General features: G+C 39.2%; 1 protein-coding gene across 4 annotated transcripts in view; it reads left to right on the forward strand.

Moving 5' to 3' along the window:
* Nucleotides 1-21,570, forward strand: part of LOC144016227 (uncharacterized) — a 128,857-nt gene that overhangs the window by 4,039 nt on the left and 103,248 nt on the right. For all 4 annotated transcript variants that reach the window (XR_013282863.1, XR_013282865.1, XR_013282864.1 and 1 more), the window contains exon 4: nt 265-366. Coding sequence is in view for 1 of the 4 variants with exons in the window: in XM_077517087.1 (XP_077373213.1) it covers nt 265-366 (102 nt within the window). In the remaining 3 variants the exon portion in view is untranslated. The remainder of the gene's footprint in view (nt 1-264; nt 367-21,570) is intronic.

Here is a 21,570-nt window from a genome sequence, read left to right on the forward strand (position 1 = left end):
TATGCATTTATTTATTTCTTTATTCACTCACCTATTATTTACTGATGTAAAATGTATTTACTTGAGAAAAAAACAAAAATAACTTGTATACGAACTTCAAAATGTTTGCTTTGTTCTTGTTTTGTTACCTTATTATTTACTGCACAACCGATATTTATGTTTATGTACAGCGCTTTATAAATAGAGTTGAGTTGAGTTTTCTGAATTTGGTTATGTGCCGTTCGCAAACTGACTCTGGAACATATCAATTCACTTTATCCCCAGTGGACAAAACACGTTTTGAAATGAGAACATCTCGACTTGGAAGCCAACGAAGTGTCTCAAAACGGATTGTGTTCAACTTACGAAGAATTCAACTCACCACAAGTATGTTTTGCTTTTTCTTTGACTTTGATTTCTTTGGAACTGGAGTGCTTTACTTCATTTATTGCACCATGATTGATGTCTATTTATATATGTATAATGGGTAAGTTTGCCTGTACAGTATGTTACATACAGTTTTGTCTCAACCAGCATCTAGGAATGTACTTTCCTGGTTGGACTTTGGATGCTCCCCTGTAGCTTCCTCCAGTAATCACTAGTAAACTCTTCATAATGTGTTGTTATTGGGTACCACAGCCGCATTAATTTTCACGTCACCAGCCCCCGTTCCCCCATCGCTGTAAAAACACTCGCCTCAGCGGCACCAGATTAACAGAGAGCCCCCTAATGGAGTAATTATACCAAGCCAAACATCTATTTTTCACCTGTGCTCTGCCATTATTCTCTGTCTCCCTAGCCACTCTATTGGAAGTCACTTACTTGCCTTACAATGACTTATCATTGACTGCCATTTAGACGTTCCTGAGCAATTTGTCTTTCGCCGGCCGGTCTCGTTGCAATGAGCAATCTTTCTCCCTCCACTATATAAAACATTCATGGGCAAAAAAAAAAAGGAAGACAAAACCTTCTACCAACAGATAGTGCAGTGTGTCTTAACAGATACTATAAAGGTGACAGACAAGCAAAATAATGTAGCCAGCGTGGCTAGTCCAAACGCCTTAGGGACTAGTAAGGGGGTGGGGGTGTGTGCGACATCTCCTTCATGACACAAATGTGTTAAATGGGTTGTGCAACTGCTATTGCATCTGGTGATTGCAGTTACAAACAAACTAAAAGTCTTAACGTTTCCCTTTTATAGTGTAAGCAACCTTATTTGTTGAAATCACGGTAGAACCATGTGAACCTGCGTTATCCAGTGAGCGCAGTATCAAGACATTACTGAAAAAAGTGGTGTATTCCAAAGCATTTTAACATAAATGTTTAGTCTGATAATGCTAGTCAACTGCTCAAATTATCTCATTATATAATGATGTTTAAAAGTACACAGGAGTTTGTTAGTTTGTTTTAATTACTGCTATATACTGCTACAGAACAATAAGTAAATATATTGAATTAAGACTGCCGTAGTAATTTTACGTGGTTATAATAAAGTACAACTTGTGAGTCCTGCTATAAGTACAAATTATTATTGGATTCAATTAGGAAGTGTTTAGCAATGACATTTGGTAAGGAGACTTTTGTGTTGTAGTACAATAACTGTAACGTCGTTATTAGTGCCTATGCACTCGCGGAGAGTATAGCCCATGCGAAGGCCATCTTGGAATAATCAAGTATTTTCTGAAGAATGAGTTGCCTTTTTAGGGTCTCAACATCCTGGAAAAGTCACAAATTTTGCAAGAACCTCAACATACTTGAAAAGTCACTGATTTTGTAAACATGCATATGCTGGTGAAGTTGCATACATACATATTTTAGGAGTTCTCCATACAGTCCCCAATACCAGTTCTACCTACCGATTGTCCTATTATAATAGGACATGGGCAAAAGCTCAAGGACCCATGTCTCATCTTAAATAGGCCATTTTAGTTTGAAGAAGCCATTTTGAACAATATCGGAATGTATCCTTCTGCTAGGATGAATTGCGACTATCAGAATCAGGTTAACACTCAATGTGAAGCTTTTATTTTTCTGTCTACGGTCTCCAATTTAGGCAAAATGCAGCATCCGTGTGATGATCAATTTGAGGATTCGCCTTGAAAATGCTGTTTGCAGCTTTGATCTGTTTGTTATTATTCTCTAATGGTGTCTTTGACTCACAGATTGTTATATTTTGTGTTTTGTTCGCAATAAGGTAAGATTTACAAACTACCTTTTGCGAGTTTATCTGCACTGACTTTTTATTTTACGTAATCATAATATAAACCAATACTCCAAATTTTCCAAGCATAACAACAATGCTGATGGATCGTTTAGCCACGACTCCGTGTGTACGACGCTAGCCGAAAGGGTTAATCACGTTCTTAACTCGGGGGGTTGTCTGATTAGTCTCTCTCACTGCTTAACACAATGACAAATAACCACGATTCTTTTTCTTGCACTGATAATCAGGACAACTTAAACATTTTTCACCGGCCCCGAGTGAGACCATTAATCCTCCTCCGATGGCAGCGATAAGTGGCGACTTCAGAGTAATGGCCTTGTCACCTTCAAAAAAGTGTGAGAAAATGTAAGCAATTAAAAAGCGACACTCGTTATTATACATTTTTTGTGCGAAACATCTATCTGTGTCATCTGCCAATTTTAATAGATTGATTAATTAAATTGTTTTGGGTAATTATACATATTAAAAAAAAATTCTTTACATAGTAAAATTGGACTATAGAGCACAAAGTGAGATCTAGTTAATTAAGATAAAAAAAAAAAAAAAGTCTTGTGTAGCATCAATTGATGCTAGGTTATACTTTTTTTAATGGTATTTTTAAGCTGACTTGCATAACATCTTTGGATCTTTCTGGGAATGCAACACTTAAAAAAAAAATCTGGTACCTTATCACAGTTGCCCATACAACAATACCTTGACTTCAAAGTTTAATTTGTTCTATGACCAAGCTCATAACTCATTGTATTCATACATCAAATAAGTTTTGCCCATTGAAATAACAGTAATCTAGTACAGCCACTACCACCCAAACTTTGTTACATGTTTTAATAAAGTAAAATAGAACTGTATTTTAAGATATTTACATAAAACATGATACAACATTGCCCTGGATTGGCTGGCAACCGGTTCAGGGTGTACCCCGCCTACTGCCTGAAGCCAGCTGGGATAGAGTTCAGCACCTACGTGACCCTTGTGAGGAATAAGCGGTTTAGTTTTTGCTCTGATTGTATTATTTTCTATTTATATTTGACTATACGTAAAATGCCTCTGAGTGTGGCTTTCCTTGTTTTATTATATTTTATTTTTTTACATCACTTAGTGTTGGCATATCTGGAGCTCGCTAGTAAGTAAACCGCTCGAAAAATGTGTAAATTGGGGCATTGGTAATGCAAAATACAACTGTATTTAGAATTGTGTTGGAATGATTGGATGAATTTGAAAGTTTTTGTGTTGAAAAACCTTATCAGACCTTGACAGTTAAATCTCTCAACTAATTTAGGCGTTACATTGTACCATGTGAATTGAACTTTTTGTCATTCACCGTTAACCCCCTTCCAAAAAAAAAAACAAAAAAAGCCTGACCATGTGATACACAGTATGTCTAAGGTTACAGCTATGTTTCCATCAAAAGAGTCCTGCGCCCTGAGTTTCAAATCCCCTCCAAAGCTCGTTTTGGCTACTCTTTGTTTGGCTCATTGGCATTCTGACCCCATGCTTTCTCAGACTTTGAACTCACAGCTTTGGAAAAGCCGTATTGCTTCTTTAAACACATTATCAGCGGACTTGGGTTTTAAGAATATCACTAATCATCTTAAGGTTTTAGTGCAGTGTGGCAGCATCATCAAAGCCTTCCTGGGTCCATTCACCGGCTTGGGACACTGTAAGAATAGTGAAATACACACAAATGTAATAGTGACTAGTCATTTGTGAGCTATGCTTTTAAGACGGGATCAACTGAAATCCTATCCAAAAACTGAAATTGATGACATTACTTTGTTAGAGTTCACTAATATTACAATGAATCCAACTTAGACAATATTCAGTGTACAGCAGGGGACCTTTGCCTCCAACTACCACCCCCCCTTTTTTTTTTGGCGCATTTCCTGCTTTCATCAAAAATGTAAATCAAGTGCAACAAGATTTACAATAACATATTAGTGAACCTCAAACCGCAGCTTTCATTAGGCCTGATTCATTTGCTAGGTTAAGATTTCCGCCTACACAGCGGCATCATAACTTGGCATCTTATGAGTCTTTAATGAATAATGAATGTCTAAATATATCAACTGACAAGGATTGCACGCTCGGTTTTAAAGACAGAGACTGGTATACATTGGTTGGACGCAATTACAGAAGTGTAGGGTTTCAGCTCATGCTACTGTTCTTAGTATACATACGTAATCGTCATGTTTTTTTGTGTTTGTTTTTTTAATAGTCTTATTTGAATCTATGGATGGACATGTTAATGAATTGAACCTCAAGAATTCTGTGTGGTATTGAGTTTAGGGCTACACAGATATGAATGACCTTAATCTAAAATGTCATCCATGAGAAAAAATATAATGAAGTTTTGCTTTTGTAAAATGTTTTTTTTCCGCTACTAGAATTTGATTTATTTCTCCTGATATCAAACAATCTTCAAAACATTTTTTTTCTCAGCAACTTCCACAATAATAGTAGAAACACTTTAAATATTTGTGTCTTTAATGGTTTTGTGAAAATAATTGCTTCCTCTCACAAACGTCCCTTTTGCCAAAACAACTTAATAACCATTTTGAATGTTGAGCAATTGAACATCCTAAGATGAGCCGTCAAACTGCAAGGCTCTCACCACACTCCCTCCTGCCCTATCTGTCTTTTCTCATGTCTTTTCTCAAGAGTTCTCAAGGTAAGGCTAGCCAAATTTTGCTAATTATTTGTGGCTCGTAAGCACTTACTTAGGGCTTAAAATTTGCATTGTGGATAAATCACTACTTTTGCAAATAAAGCGACATTTTGTGATCATTGTTCGGTGCAATTGACTATGTGAGTTGCTTGGATCCTTTCTTGTCATACGTAAATTTATGAAAATGATTCTGCTCATCATGTCTATTACTTTGGGGGATTAACGTGTCTAGTCACTTAAAAAAATATAACAGTCATGGAGATGGTTGAAACGGTTGCTAATTTGTCAACACTTGCTCCTCTCTCATTGCAGCCGGGATACGCTAAAAATATATATTTTAAAGGGGAAGTCAAGTAAAATAAATAAATACATAAATAAATAAATAAATAATTATTATGTAATTTTCAGTCGACAGCGAGTGGAAAAATAGCTGTCCACAGAGATGGATAAAAACAGATGAATTTAGCTGCTTAAAACTCATATCCTACAAATGCAATATTAATCATAATTCCAGGGTTAGACTTTTGGGGGCACATGCAACAAATTGTAAAGAACATTTTTGGGTTGACTTTCCCTTTAAAAATAAAATTGTCTTGTCCCATAAATTCCACTTTGAAAATGACTCCTCATTATCACTATTATTATCACTATCATTTAGGCTCTTTAGTAGTAAAATTAAGATTAATTCTATAAATTAGTTTTTGAATGTACCTTAGTTGATCAAAGAAAAATGTAGTCAAATTCATCTCAGATTTGTTCATTGATGTCTTAATCAGTTATTTTTACCAATGCAAGAATGCAGTTAGTAGTTGAAGAACCTGTGGAGTATTCAATGGACTGTGCCAAGATAATCTGTGCGCAAAGTAGATTGGGCTTTACTCTTGTGATCAGAAATGCCCATCTTTTTGGCGGGCACTTTGCAGAAAATGTGTTTGCGCATGTGATTGCACAGCGGTCTGTTTGTGCCCCCTCGGCTCCTCTTAAAGCTCCTCAATCACGTCAGCCCCCGCCCGTGATTGTGATTTGGCACCTCGAGTCACATTGTCTTCATCTGGAAATATTTCAGCCGCATTTGGGGAGATGAGGGATAAAGGAGGAGAGGGTAAAAACACACCCTGTTGTGTGAATCCTAGAGAAGGCCTTGAACCCTGCCATTCATCCCTTTCACTTCATCAGCTGAGTCTAATTGCCAGAGAGGACAGAATACCCAGGGCCCAATTGTTCTTTATCCTCTTTGGAGCCTCTGAGGCATGAAAAGCGAAAGGCCTGCTTTTGATCTTTTTTTGTTTTGTTAGTTTTTTCTTCTTCTTCTATCATCCCCTACTATCCTCTCCTTTAGAGTGGGACACTCCTTTTCAGACTGTGCCCCCTTCTTCATCCACACTAAATAATTATCAAGCTCTGCTTCATCAAATAATGGTGGGTATGGGAGGTCATGGATGGGGAGGGCCAGAGGTCCGCAGGGGTGGCCTCTAGGACGCGGTGGCTCTCCCCAACTCATCTCGGAGGCATGCTTCTTAGTGGTGACTACCTTTATAGACCTTGACCCCGGTTTTCGTTTGCCTGTCCTAATGAGACCCTCTCATGCGTCCCCAGCAATGGAGGGCTTGCAATGGCGGGGTTGGGAGGCCAAAGTACAATGAGACACAGCACTGTGCTCAAACAAGAGCGCATCTGTGCCGTCTTGTTAAAGCCTTGGAAAGGAGCTCATGCGTCTCAACGTCCCATAGGCACTGAGAGCAGGTCTATTGACACCTACTTGTCCTTTGCGGTCAACACCTTTCAGTCAGCAGGCAGGCACACCCAAGCTCTCGTGGCAAGTAATTCTTCGTGGAGTATTTAGTGATGCAGAGTGCTTAACTTGGTTAGCATGAGGATGAAGAATGTGTTTTTGTGAAGATGAAAAACTCTTTGGAACTAGAGAAATGACGAGCGATGTCAAAGACCCCCCCTCTCCCCACCTCTCCTGACAAAAGCAAACATTACTTGTATCAAAAGAATGCAGGGGCACCAACGTCTCTTGTTAATGCTTTTAAATTATTATTTTTTTAATCTTCAAATGGATTCACAAGCATGCAGATGCTTGTTGGTTTTTCTTTCAAAAATTGCTCACACACAACATTTTTTTTCTTGCCCTTAGGCATTGGCCTTGGCGCTCATCCCACATTCAGAAATGTGTCAAAACGTGATGACTAAAATGGAACTTGGGTGATTAAAGGAAATGTGCAGGAAATAATGAGACCGCACACCTACCTAACTCGCAGACAAAAGCGACAGCGGGGACATGCTACGAGGAGTCGAGCAAAGTGACAAACAAAAACACAAGTAGCCCCAACAAAAACCTTAAAGCAATCATGTTACACACTCGGAACATCTGAGTACTGTGCCAGATCAAAGCCGAGCTGCTGTCAGTGCATCGATCCACTCCTGAAGGCGCATGTTCACGCACACACGCGCATACGCACACACCTTTAGCGCTCTGATTGCTCCTTGCTTCTCGCCTTCTCCCCCACCCGACACCCTACCCCGGGCCTCTAACGGTCCTCTCTGACTGCTCCCTCAGAATGTTCTTATTGATCTGGCCTACTTCGCCGGAGTTAACTCGCTGATAAAACTGGACCGAGGGCTTCTAACAGCACGATGAGTGTTTGGATGGCTGCTAACGATGTTTAAAGAAAACATTTTCGAAACCTGATTTTGTCATAGTGGCACAACTTGAAGACGCCAATTTGCCTACTGCTGTCCGTTCTGGCCGTGCCTATTTGAAGCTTTTACAGTTGCCAGACAAAAAGCTGAGTAATGTATGATAGGTAAAGTAGTTTGAGTTGAAGACGTTTGATTTGAAGCACTTAATAAAAATGTTAACAGTGACCCTGCGTAGAAGTAGCAAGTCAGACTCCAAACAAGAGAGGAATTTATACTGTGATTAGGCAAGCAAGTTTATTTGTAGAATACAATTCGTACACAAGGAAATTCAAAATTTTTCTTTACTGCTGCATAAAATTAGAGCAAGCCAAATAAAATGACATTCCATAAAACAAAGTGATGAACTAATTGAACTAACAGTGAGGAGTGCAGGTAAAATGCTTTTTGTTGTCATCCAGTATTTACTGTTAAATAGAACTGTTTTGAAAATTGAAAATTGTAAAATGAGTCAGATGTCATTGTTTCATTGTAATAATGTTGGTGTTCTAATTTGAAAGAACCTCTCTCTGAATGGCTTGATACTGAGCAGAGAACCGTAGAAGGTATTCACAGCAAAAAATAAGGTAAAAAAAAAAAAAATCTCAGGGTAGTCACATTTATTCATGTTAACTGAATCCAAGAAATTCTTTGCTTTCAGTGTCCCAAGTTAAAGAAAAGCAGCACAGTTCATCACTTTCATGTTGCGTTTTTGGCAAGATGAGGGCGTGCCCTTGAGCATAGCAGATCTGAATACTGACCCACTTGCTTCATTTTGTGTGGATTTGATTTGAAAAATGTGAACACTTCAACATGGAGTTCATTGCAAAATTGATGAACAGTGAATATGATTTAAAGAGAAACTAACAATGGACGATAACGTTAAGCTTTGGGTTTTGATAAATCTGTCAAATTTGCAAATAAACTGCATTTTTTTTCTCTTTAAGTAACAAGGATGGGGGGGGGGGGGTGTCATGGTTTACAGCATGAACGTAACTGCCTAGAGGTGGTCATGGTCTGCATGTCGGTGCTATACATCAACTTCCTGTACAGTAGCTGACCTCATGTTCTTTTTCTTTAGATCACAAACTAGTTAGGATTCAATCAACTGCACCTGTGCTGGCCATGAAATGCACTCCATTTTGCCTCATTTGCTATGAAACGTAATTAAGCCACAATTAATTCCACAAAGTCGACCATATTCTTGATCCTAAGCCCATTCCGCAGGCCTCGTGTTGTTGTCATCCTTTGGTCAATTACGACTTAAGTCTGGAGATTGACATTTAATTAAACTTTTCGAGTTTTTCCCCAATAGCTAACATAACTAAATATAATTTAAGATGGTATTTTCCTTAGTGATCTGTGATAGGGATCGTGTGATAGGGAATTGTTATCAGACTAAAACTATTTCTCCAGAAATTAACTGAGAAACAAGACTGTCTCTTGTGAGTGATTAAATTGTATGTCAGTTTGAGTACACTTTTTATTTTTTTTCGTACGTCTTTAGTGCTGTCATGTTCACAGCATTCCATGTGGGAGGGTCTGCTGATAAGCGAGCCATCTGTAGTGGGCTGCCGAATGACATGCTGTAAAGCGAGATTTGAGAGTGTGGAGAGACTTGACTTGACAAATGTTGGCACGTAATGAGACAGAAGGGAGTAAAAGAAAGCAGAAGTCTGTCCAGAGATAAACAATTAGATTTGTCCCTGAGGTAAAGGCCAGGCAAAGCAAGGACTCTCAGACTAACAAAATCAATATGGCTTCCAGTAAGAAGGCTTCTGGGTGAGAGGGATGATGAGGTTATCATTCCTTTCTCACATAAACACAGAAACACAATGAGAAACAATTATCGCTAATTAAAAATCATTGTTTGCTAATATGAGCGCTACATGTCCTTGGTGTACTGTATACCTGTGTGGGTAAATCAACTGTTTTCATCAGTCCTTCAACAAATTAGCAGTTCCAACCACAACACATTCACATTCGCATTACGTCTTTATCATTGCGGTTCTTCCTTACTTACTCACCAGACGGAATTACTTGGAATTGATGTTATTCTTCCACCAAATCAAACAATGACTTTTTTGGGGGGGAACTCAAAACTAGTTTTTCAGATATGGGTGGAAATGTATTAAGGTTTCCTACTACGGCATGTTTGCATCGTTCTTAAAAATGACTGTACAGCTAGCAAGGGCTTTATAAATATATTGAGATTATTATAAGATTATTTGTTATTTTCTAAATTTTAACACGTTAAAATGGTAATATATTAAATTTGTTAACACAGAAAGGAAAAAAAAATCTAAGCATTTTCAAACAACTGAGAAATAAATTGTTACTTTTGTACAAAATCTTAATACTTTCTTCTGCTTCTCAGTCCACAAAAATACAACTAATGGACAATAATTGGAAGATATTGGAAGAATTGAAAGAGAGGCTTTCACACTCCGAGATAAAACCCATAATGGAGCATGGCCCATAGACAGACTGGTCAGTCCCTATGGGATGTCCCCCCCCATTGGAAGCCAGTCCAGACTTGCAGGTCTAATCTAACATCTCACCACCGCTCCCAGCAGGCTTCACAAGGGTAGCACTGCCAGGACACAGAGGGTGAAGCACGCTCACTGTGGCATTCTAGAAGTCAACAACACGAGATGGTCACGGATTTTCGGGTGGGAGTGATATGGGGACTCTCCTCGGAGATGCCTCTCTGGCCTCAAAGGTGCGAGTCTGTGCTTGTCGCCTCATTTCCATTGAGACGCTGACATGACACCCCAGTGGGCTTGTAGCTGCCTTGGCCTGGAGCACCAGGGGATGAGACATGGCCATCACCTGGGCTCCGTGAGACTTGGAGGCACTGGTCCGATGACTTTTGACAACTTTCCAGTCTGTCATCTCAGCCATAGAATAACATGGCAAAAAAAAACCAAAAAAACAGCTAGGGATTTGTTGTGAGCGGCATTGTTTGTTGGACCATTGTATCTTTGGACTAAGCTCTTTGTTCTGTTACAATGAAAGAAAAATGTCCTTTTCAGAACGTTATCCCACCATAATTCTCGTTGCTTGTATTTCGCTTCCACCCAATATGCTCTATTTTAGTCCTGAATGTTATCTTTCATTTCAAATCACATTTTAATGCATACAAGTTATGTGCCAATTCTATAACTTTTAGATTTGTTATTTTAATCTAATATTTACCAGCATCAGCCAGGTTACCATACTAACCAGATCAAATGTGGCCACAGCCCAAAATTTTAAAATTAAGTTTAATGTTATACACTACTTTGTTTTTGTTTTTTTGTTTTTTTGTGAAAAACAGCATTCACACATGTCATCATAGGTAGCATGCATAGCATAGTGAAGGTTTATGAATCTACTTTAATATGTGGTTGGAATTTTGATAAATATTTTAGTTTTCAACATGAAGTCATTAATTTTATTTGGCTAAGACATGTCAGCAATTCATATTTCAAATTATGTTAACATTTTTTGGAACACCCTGTATAAACATCTGAAAGTATCATCCTATCTGCGTTTAATTCATTGTTTTGTTCATTAAATTGATATACGTTAACAACTTACAGCATTTTGATGTTTAATTTGCTCAATTAGTGCTGTACTTTTTCCATTTGATTTTGTTTTTATTGTGTGATTTTAATATTTGTCACACAAGTTTTTTTTTTACTTTAATTTTGACATTATGACTAGTCAGTGCATTGTCATTCTGACGAGTACAAATTTGGACTACCTTGCCAACGTACGGACGTCTAAAGCATATGATGCAACTACTGTAGTTTGTGGCCTAAAGCGAAACATGGTATTAGCTGTGGGAGGTTGAGCTACAGCCACGGAATGGGTACAACTCCTTATGACAGCATTAGAACTGGAGTTATTTTAGTAGTCCATCAAGGATATTTTTATAGCAAAAAGAGAAATCTCTGACATGTACAATGCTTAATTTTTAGGCTTGAAAATCTTTGGCACATTAAAGGAAGGCATGAAACTCCAACATAATAATAAAGACACAAGCTTCAGTGGAGTGCATCCCACAGATATATAAATGAATTAGATACATAATCAGAGACTTCAGCGTAATCCCAATGTAATGTTCAAGACCATTGTTGGTATTACTTGAAAAATGGCTGCCAAATGGGATGGCAAATCTCCTGCACGCTCGCGCCATCCAACCATTCCCCCGAGACACGCGTCGCATTATCTGACAAACCAAATACAGGAGCTTTCGTGGAAGAATCTACGCTTTCTTCCTTTTCAGCCAAAAAGAAAAGGGGGATTTTGAATAGAGTGGTGATTCTTTATGCAGAGCCGAGGCGCGGCACCTTCCAGAATGTGAGAGATGGCGATCCCTAATAATACAGAGCTATACAATGGTTCTGACAGGCGAGCAATAAAGCAATCAGGGTCCCAGGCATTCCAAATCTCTTTACCGCCCACCCTCTAACAGACTGGGAGATGGACGGCTGACCTGTGAGCTGTCAATCATGGGGGATACCTGCTGGAGCCTGATCAGGGGGAGCCGAGGGCACCAGTCCATCAGATCTGTTTTCACACTCCAGACACTGAAGCTGCAAGCATAACCATAGACAAAAAGCCCTATCTTGCTCTTAATTAGGAGATATGTATCGTGCATTTTTTTTGGTTGAGTAGGGGGTTGACTAGTAAGTTTAAATTGGAATGGGAGTGTCTTGTTGGAGCAGGGTCGCAAATGTAATCCCAGTGAGAGTGTGAGTAACCTTTTTCCTTGGTTTGGGAATCAGGCATTGATCTGTCATGCTGTTTTGTACAAGATGAGGTCTCTCTGCATTGCCTCTCAATGTGGTGTTCGTCAGTCCATGTATACGTGCTGTGCATGCGCGTTTGTGTGTTTGATGGGCGGTGAGGCTTCTGAAGGAGTGTGGAGGGAAGTGGGGGTGTCGAAGTCCAGTTCATTAGCTGTCTGCAGCTCTTCTCAGCTAATAGATCACCATAATACTGTGGTTAGTTAATGGCTTTCTGGTGTTTCCTCTTGAGTCTTCCTGTCTGTGGGCTGACTGCTAGAACTCCTCCGCTGTTTCTTTTTCCAAGAAGGCATCCTTGTGTTCTGCTGCCTAGTATCGACAATTTGCTTTAGCCGCCCGCACGGCAGCCAAGACTGCGAACAGCCTGGCCACATGGAAGCACATTAAAGAAATAAAAGCAGCATCACACAAAACATGCCCATCTAACATTCTGTCTCTCAGATGACTAGAAATGTATTTGTGCAAAGCAATCTTCGGCAGGGTGTTTGACAAGAAACGTCTACATCTTGACTTGCTGCTTCACCATTAGCTTACTATTTATTATTAAATAACTAAGGCTTTTTTTTTCTTCAATTGAATAATCTGTTTTGTCTGAAGATTTGTCATGTCACCCTAATGAAGATGAGTGCAGAAGAAATTGGATGGATAGATTCCAAAATGACCAATTGTATTATCAAAATACAAGTAGTAAAGATTTACTGTCATATCTTAGAAATGTAGCACAAGTGCATTTTTACAAGCATTCTGGATAAAACATCTGTCTACCTGAAGCAACTCCAGTGAAGTTGCAAAAATAATACAGTACAGGGGACTTATTAGTATTGATTGAAGTAATGGGTTTTGCACACAAAATCAAATGGTCAATTTTTGGAGCAGGCAGTCTTTTCCTGTCTAATGGTAATTACATTTTGTAAAGCCTTTGGATGTTCATAAATCAAAAATATTAAAAACTAATTGACAGATTGTCATAGAGATGGCAGGCCAGGTTTTTGCTCCATAGGGGCATTAATGTGGTTTGTTCTCGACACCTCATTAGAAAAATGTCATGTCAAATAATGTTTTGGCCTAAATACAGTATCAGAATACATAGTTCACACAAGAGCTCATAGTCATATTTTTTGACAAGTCGTCAAGCTGCTGTGTGAGTGGCTCAGTAGATGGAGCATGAAAGCAGTGAATGTCTTACAGTCAGTTGAACGTGACATACAGTATAGGCCTACCATATTTGACAATGAGGGATGAACGCTCAGTATATTTTTTTCCCACCAGAAAAGCTATCACTTCAGGGGCCATTCAGAAATCTCCTGGCCAATGAATATGACTTGTCTTGTCCTTTCCACTTCTCTGGTTACATCGTTTTGTTTTTATTGAGAACATAAACTTGCTATCCTTGCAGCTGTATCACCAATAGTGTTTTTTCAGTTGAAAAAAAATACTTCGGGGAGACATCTTAAGTCAATTTGGGAATAGATTTTTCTTATTTTTGTATAATTCTTAATCAATCAATCAACTATTTATATAGCACCTTTCATACATTTAAAATGCAACTCAAAGTGCTGGACATCCATAATGCAATAAAATAAAAGAAAGAAAAAGCCCCCCCATCCCCATGATCGTACCCACAGACACACCCAAAACCCAACAAACACATGAAAACCACAACATGGCGGGGCACAGATGTACCCTGTAAGGAAAGGCACCCAGGAGGAGTTCATCCACAGTGAGATGGATGAAGACCAAGCATCCCTCTCACTGTGGAGGCTCCCCCAATCCAGGGATCCCAAAAATGTGACCTCATTTAAAATCCAAATGAACTAATTTTATCATGAAACTAAGCAAAAAAAAAAAAAAAAAGAAAAAAAAAAAGGCTATTATTTCATCATAAAGTAATGTCAAATTTTGGTGACATTTTGTATTTCACACAGGTACATGTTTAGTTATTTACTTTATCAATTATGGGGAAAATGGCTGATACAATATTCAATCACGTGATGTGAGCAAAGGAGCGAGAGAAACTTAGAAACTTGTGATATAACCTCTCAATAAATACATAAATTCCTCTTGGACACCTGAAGTGCTTAAACTTGTGAGCATTTATTCAACTTTAGCGACTGGCCAATCTCTGCCAAATGAGCTTTTCTCTCATTTTGAAACTTTCCCCGAAGGCGTCAAATTCCAAATGTATTTCTCATTAGCCAAATGTGACAAATGCTGACCCCACTGGAGTTGTTCAATTTGTTGTTATATTCAGCAGCTAGTCTCATTTAAAGCGAGAAATTAATTCACTCAAAACTTAATGAGCCAGCATCAGGGTGCGCTTACAGACTGGTCAGTTCTTTCATTTCTCACCATGACAATGCACGGCAAAATCTAAACACGTTGACAACGTGCCTCTTTTATTGGCAGTTGATACACGAACATTACATTGCCTTGGCCGAAATAAGCAAGCGCTTGAGGCGTTGTCGGACCCGCGGACCTTTGTGACCAGTGGCGTGTCATCCCTCACTTTGTCATGTTTAACTAAAACCAATCCCCATTCAAAGCAGCATCCATCAGTGTTAGTTGAGAACAATGACAGATTGCTTTCCTGCCACACTCAAAGCATCTGGATTCTTTCCCTACTCCCCCTCTTTTATTTATGGTAAACAGCCTGAATAACAGCTGGGCAATGGGAGTTTACAAGTTAATCAATTGTTTGTTAGCAGCCACGGCGGTGCCCCATCACAAACCATCTGCGAGCTAATGTTCATTTACCATGCTAATTTTCCCACAGGCAACAGCACATCTTTTGATTTGAGTGGTTTATTCACGTTTAGCACTGCACGAAATGTTCCATTTGACTGTGTTCAATATGTTAGGTACAACTTGTTAAAACAACAACAGCAGTACGATAAATCCCATTTTAAATTTTGGGAAGACAAACTCCAGAGTAGAGCGCATCACCATATGGTCCACATTCAAATTTAATTCTCCTTAAGCAATATTTAGTTTCACTGAGTGACTCACTTAGCAGTGTTTATGCTGCACACTTTGCTTCCTGTTTAATGACATTGCCTTTGTCTCTCCTGTCAGGTATTTAGCGCCTGTGGTGGGGTATCTGTCCTCTTTGTAGTCTTTTGCTTGACATGGTGACCCACAGGCCTCAAAATGGTCAGTCATGTGTGACCCTCAATATGCTTAGAACCTCAGACACGTTAGCATATTAAGTTTCAGGGAGCTATTCAGCCTTTGAATAGATTTGTTTTCTGATTAATTTTTTACCCATTGAAAATTCAAATAAATTGTTATGCAAGTGTAAAAAGTTGTTGTAACTCTTAATAATGCAGCCTAAAAACTAAAATGCATAGCAAATCTTGCCTTTGAGTCCCACAAAATTTGTATTGTCCTTGTCATTTTATTCTCCAACCCGCAGGATTATCATTGCAATACCATGGAAACAGAAAATCACCATCACAGATTGGGAGGCAAGAGTAGGAGGCAGCGCTAATATCAGTCAGCTTTGTTCCAGATCCTTGCAGTTCTCATTGCAATATCATTTTTGGGATTTGTGACCTTTTGGATAACATTTTCACTCAAAATTTATGACAAATTTTTCAATCAGTCAATCTAAGATTGTCAACTATGGAAGCATTTTCATTTCAAGGACATTTTGTCTAATTTTAAAAATGTGATTCCAATTCCCATTCAGTCCTTCAGACAAAATCAAAACTGCAGTGGAATAGTAAAATATTTGAGAAGGAATAAGGCAAGTCTCATTAGTCCTATTTTATCCGTCCTGTCTTGGCAGCTTCGGGCCAGTGTTGGGAAAGGGCACCGTTTGCAACCACGCTGTGGGCACCAGTATTCACCTCTCCTATTTGCTGTCTTCAGCACAGCTACTTATTTATAATCCCACCAACCTCAGTGTGTTACTCTTGCCCAGTTACTTGCGCTCGCATCATACAGCGAGGTCACTTCCCTCTGCACCTCTCCACCACTGCTCTTGCATTCCAACATGGCTCTAGGACAGCAGCTCTGTACTACTCAAAATCACAAAGAGGCCCAGATCAGAGCCGATGCTGGACGTGATCCAGGCCCTCACAGTTTGGGCAGCTGGGAGCAGACTATAATAAGTGGGAGACAATGAGAACTAGTGCGCCTCCCACGCTTTGCATGAGGTTGTTGATCTAGAAATGAAATTAAATGGTTCCATTGGTTTCCTGGAAACCACACTTGATCATTGAAAAATTGCAATAAAGTCTTCATAAAGTGTGCACCACTAAACTCAAAGGATGGATTTACAGCGCTGGCCAAGTCCCCAATTTTTGTTGTTGTCAATTTACATGATTATTTCAAGTGGTGCATGTTCTATATGAACTGGAAATGTATATATATCCGTAACTGTAATCTGGTGCATTAAATCATATCAATCAACATCAGCATCACATTATAATGAAAATCTCTTCACACATTAAAGTTTTTCCACTTTATTTATGAACATTCACTTTAACTTAAAATGTATCCAGGGTACAATTTATTTTGGGCTAATATTACAATATAATATGTCCTCAAAGTTTCGTGACTGACAAACATGCAAAGCTAATAGAACACAGACAACTACAAAATTCACAAATTACAGGAAGATTTTTGAAGATTCTGAAACTGCTGTAGCATAAGAAAAAAACTAGTTAAACCATGTTATTCTATTCAATCCACTGCTGATGATTTTCTTTGTCGGGGGTTTCTTTTTCTTTTTTTTTTTTTTTTTTTTTTTAGATGTTTGCTGTAAGAACACCTCTTGTGTGTAAATGCAGTGTGTTTTTTTCCCTCACATTGGAAAGTAGCTATATTAAAGGCATTCTATTTTAATGAATAATAATGAACAGTTTGCGACGATGTAGGCTGCAGCGGCACTTTAATGGTCTCTTGTAGCCTCTTAAGCCTCTGGTGATAAATCTCGCACAGGCTCACTCGTATAACTAAACCCCAAACCTCATTCAACTTCACATCCATCAGTGTTTGGCTGAAAGCGATGACAAAGCACTTTCAATTACACCAGTAACTGACTCTGGAAACAGTTCATAGCGAGGTCCAGCCGGGGAGAGCGTGCGTGGGGGGTAGGAAACACAAGGGGGGGAGGGAAGAATGGCTGGTAGGGCATCCGTTTGACTCGCTCCCAAATAATAAAAAGGGTGGTGCGACGCTGGGACACAAGGGGCACCGCCTGCATTGCACACCCAAGGACAATTCACCTATTTTGTGCGCTGTCACCCCCGTAGTCTGATTTATGATCGGGACATCCTTCTTATGACCCATTCGTCCATCAGCTTCCTTCTGTAGGATACTCTGGTGGTTAGAGACTGAAGTTTCAAAGCATCCTCAGTCGGGGCTCTTGTCTGGTAGCCTGCCTGGCTGAATGGCGTTGGAGAGCCATTCTTAACCTGGAGCACCTGGCGAGCCAAAGGAGGGCTTTTGGAAAATCCATCAGCTTGCTAAATGCCTCCATTGCCAATGTTGGTGTTTTCCTATTCCATTTTTCCCTATGGCGGGCTTTTAATTATGAAGTTGAAGTGCGAGCCACTCTCTAAAAAGTTAACACGCCGGTGTTTAATTGGAGTGATTTTTTACTCCATAATTGTGTGATCCTCTCCAGCACTTTTGACTTCCCATGCTGTCTGAATAAGCAAGCTAATTTCAAAATCTGTCCTGAAAATTAATCGGCGTGTGGCATGTTTGGTATAGAAAGCGGAAATAAGCAAAAATCCGCCATGAATAATGGCACGCTTGATCGCAAACAATAACAGCAAAGCCAGCAGCAGCGGCGCCAGTCAAGGAAAGGTCTAATTCAGCAATAGATAAGTGATAACTTTTCTCTCTTTCAAAAGGCTTTCATTCCATAAATGAAAGAGGTGTGATCCTCCCGAGTCCCTGATTTTATAAAGCAGTTCTGACTCCAGCCCCCCTGATGAAAGGCCCACACTAACATCAGCAGTCCGGAGCCTTTACTCTCTAACTTCAGGCAATTATGACACAGAGGAGATCTTTGCCTTCTGCACTCCCAACAACAAGAAAAAAAGGCATCACAATTATTTTATTTATTTATTTCCCAAGCAGAGTTGTAAAAATAAGCTTGCGCTTCTCAATTGTAATCACCCCGTGCCCCTTGCAATAGCAACAAGAACGTAGCGGAACAAGCCACGAGGCAAAACAAATCGCTGGTGATTTGCAGAATTATAAAGATTTTAATAGCTACAGTGTTTCTCTCTCACGTTGGTCTTTATTTCCAGGAGTCAAAGTTTCCTCTACGCCCCGGGCTTTTAAGAAGCAGTAATTGGCCAACAGAGAGACTTCGGATCTCCCCGAGTGATTGAGCGTATTTGTTGCTATGAACTGCAGGGTATCACTAAAGATCACAGGTCCAGGTTGTGAGAATCTGCAACTTAGCAAAGCGCGCTGCTGTTTTCTGCCATTTAAGTTGGACTACTTTTCCATAGTGTTTATTTTTCATTTTTTCCCTTAAAGTCTTAACCTTTTGTTGTTTGTCTCTCCTTTTTGATGATTAGATACATTTCCAAATAATTTGGCATGAACAATTGGGCTCTGTCTTTTTTTTTTTCTTTTGTTTTTTTTTTTTAAACACAAGTCATCCCTCATTTGTTTATTTATTACGGCAAAGTGTCAGACTATTATTCAGGCATCTAATAAATGTCTTCACAAGCAGCATAGGGAATTGGAGTGTTGCAATTATGTTTACTGTTGATGTACGTTGAATACAAATTTAATTCTCTACCAGATACAAACACAAGTCCTTATAAACATGGCGTTATCTAGTTGGGAATCTGATAAAACATTAGCGGAAAGGGATTTCTTTGATCTCATTTTACCCTACTGTTTTTGGAGATTACGTTTCATGACTTCCAAACTGCAAATCATAATTGATATTAACCATCATCTCCAGCCTGGTTCATACCACTGAACCCTATAATGCCAATTTATACCATTCATCTCGGGGCAACCATTTGCCATGTGCTGTCGACTGGGCATCAAAGTTGCTCAGGGGTCAGGTAATGACCAACAACGCTTCACCTGTTTTATGACTTTGGTCATGTGACGTTCACAAGCTGAACTGTGATTGGTCGTTCCCTCTGAGCAACTGTAATGCCAATCGACAGCAAGTGGGAAATCGCCGCCCCCTGGGATGGATAAAAAACGGGTGGGTTTTGCTGCTTAATTTATATTTCATAAATGCAATATTAATCAGAATACAGTACCGTGTTTAGACTGGTGGAACTGCTATAGAAAATATTATTGTAATGAAAATGTTTGGGTTGATTTCCCCTTAAAATAAGGTCACATTTTTCTCCAGGCAATTTTTATTTATAGCTTTTAAGTCACCATCTGAAACTCATCGGTAGACTACTTGTGACATTTACAGAGACAGTTTAAACTGTTTACAGAAGCCGTAACATTTTACTGTCACAAGGTTTGAAACAACAAGCACTGCAGTAGCCAGGCTCAACCCACCAGGGAGGCGTAATCGAGTCCGACTCTTTCCCATTGCTCTCCTTGTTAGCGTTGTCAAAACTGCCAGTGCAGGTAAGATTTGGAACGCTACTTAGGGTTTTTAGCTTCAGCGGCTTTTGGAAAGAAATGACTGTGAACTGGCTTAGCCCTGAGCCCACATCCCCACATCACTGCACCCCTTTCTGCCTGACAGCCGCTCAATGGCGAGTGTCTGCCAGCATACCGGCCATGAAGGGGTGGGAGAGAAACGCTGCCAAGGAGCCAGAGATAGAGATGATTACCACATCCCTCGCTCCCCTCCCGGTGTCTGCTCAGTGCAAGCTGATACCTACTAACTAAGTGCTGTCAACATGTTAGCGAAGCACTGAGCGAGACTTGTACTACAATGTGCCTGGGAGTGAAAAAGATATGTCTGACAGAGTCAGCGTGAGAAGTCCAAACAAGTTAGGATTAATGGATATTTCCCCCATGCACCACACACTGTTTTATTATAACTGTGGTGGCTCACTTGAAGAATACTTAAATCATCATCTCAGAAGAGTCGGTTTCAAGGTTACTGTGTTTATTGACAACATAAGGTGGGACCCAATCGAGCTTAATGGCCTAAGTGACAGCACCAGTCTACTACATGCAGAATTTTGGACACATTTTGGATTCGTAGCTCATGATTGTCAAGTGGGTTTCTTTGGCAATTTATTTTCACCAATTGTTCTCCCTCTTGTGGGGCTGGTGGTTGTCACAAGCTCTTCCGGAACTTTGCTTATGGACGCCTTGAATCTGCTTCAAACTTTCAATGGTAGATCCTTGTGAAGCGCTCGTCATCTTCTCTGATGTTGCTGTACTACCAGAAACACTTTTGCCATTATTTAGGGCTTTTATCTGTGAAACAAACATATGATTGGTGAGCAGTTAAGGAATGAGTACATTCCACCCATTATGGAACCAATTATCAGACCACCCTTGTTTATTTTAGTGTATTGCTAATTTTAAATGCCTGATACAAGTAAAATTAGTTTGGATAAATGTAAGGATGAAAACAAAAATAGCTCATAAGAGTTTAAATTAAGAGTTGATATCTCCCCATTTTTCTTGCTTTTCTTGATAAAAATCACTGAAGTTCTTACTTCATGCTATGCTGACAAAAGCAGTGCTTTAACACATTCCATGTTTTTCTTCTGGATGTCAGTCAAATGCTACACCTTTAGTGCTACCATGCAGGCAATAAAATCAACAAGAAGTTGAAGAAAACTTGGTGGTCTAATATTTTCTTTCCATGGCAGTACTTTGTTTTAATCTTGTTGAACATTATTTACTCCAATCCCTCAAAGCTGACTTCTCTGCCAAGTACACAGTGAAAACAGGGACAGTTTCCTTATTTTTTTTTTTTTTAAATATCCCAGTGGGACGCTTTGCAGACGTTTAAGTGAAGTGGTGGAAGAAATAAAAGGAAAAAAATCATAGCTGACATTTATTTTTGTAATTGCTGCAGGGAAGGGACCCAAAGCAGAGAAAAGAGCTTGAATGTTCACTAATTAGAATATCGCCCCACTTAATTACCAGCATTTTCCCCTTCACTTTAGCTACTGTCATATCATATGTTTTTAAAGAATAAGAATGATTAATTATATCTTTCCAAGCGTAAAAGTATGCATTTCATTTGTAATAAAAATATCAAGTTTCTTTCTTTCTTTCTTTCTTTTTCTTTCTTTCTTTCTTTCTTT

The sequence above is a fragment of the Festucalex cinctus genome, chromosome 3, assembly GCF_051991245.1.
Source record: "Festucalex cinctus isolate MCC-2025b chromosome 3, RoL_Fcin_1.0, whole genome shotgun sequence".
Classification (NCBI taxonomy): domain Eukaryota; kingdom Metazoa; phylum Chordata; class Actinopteri; order Syngnathiformes; family Syngnathidae; genus Festucalex; species Festucalex cinctus.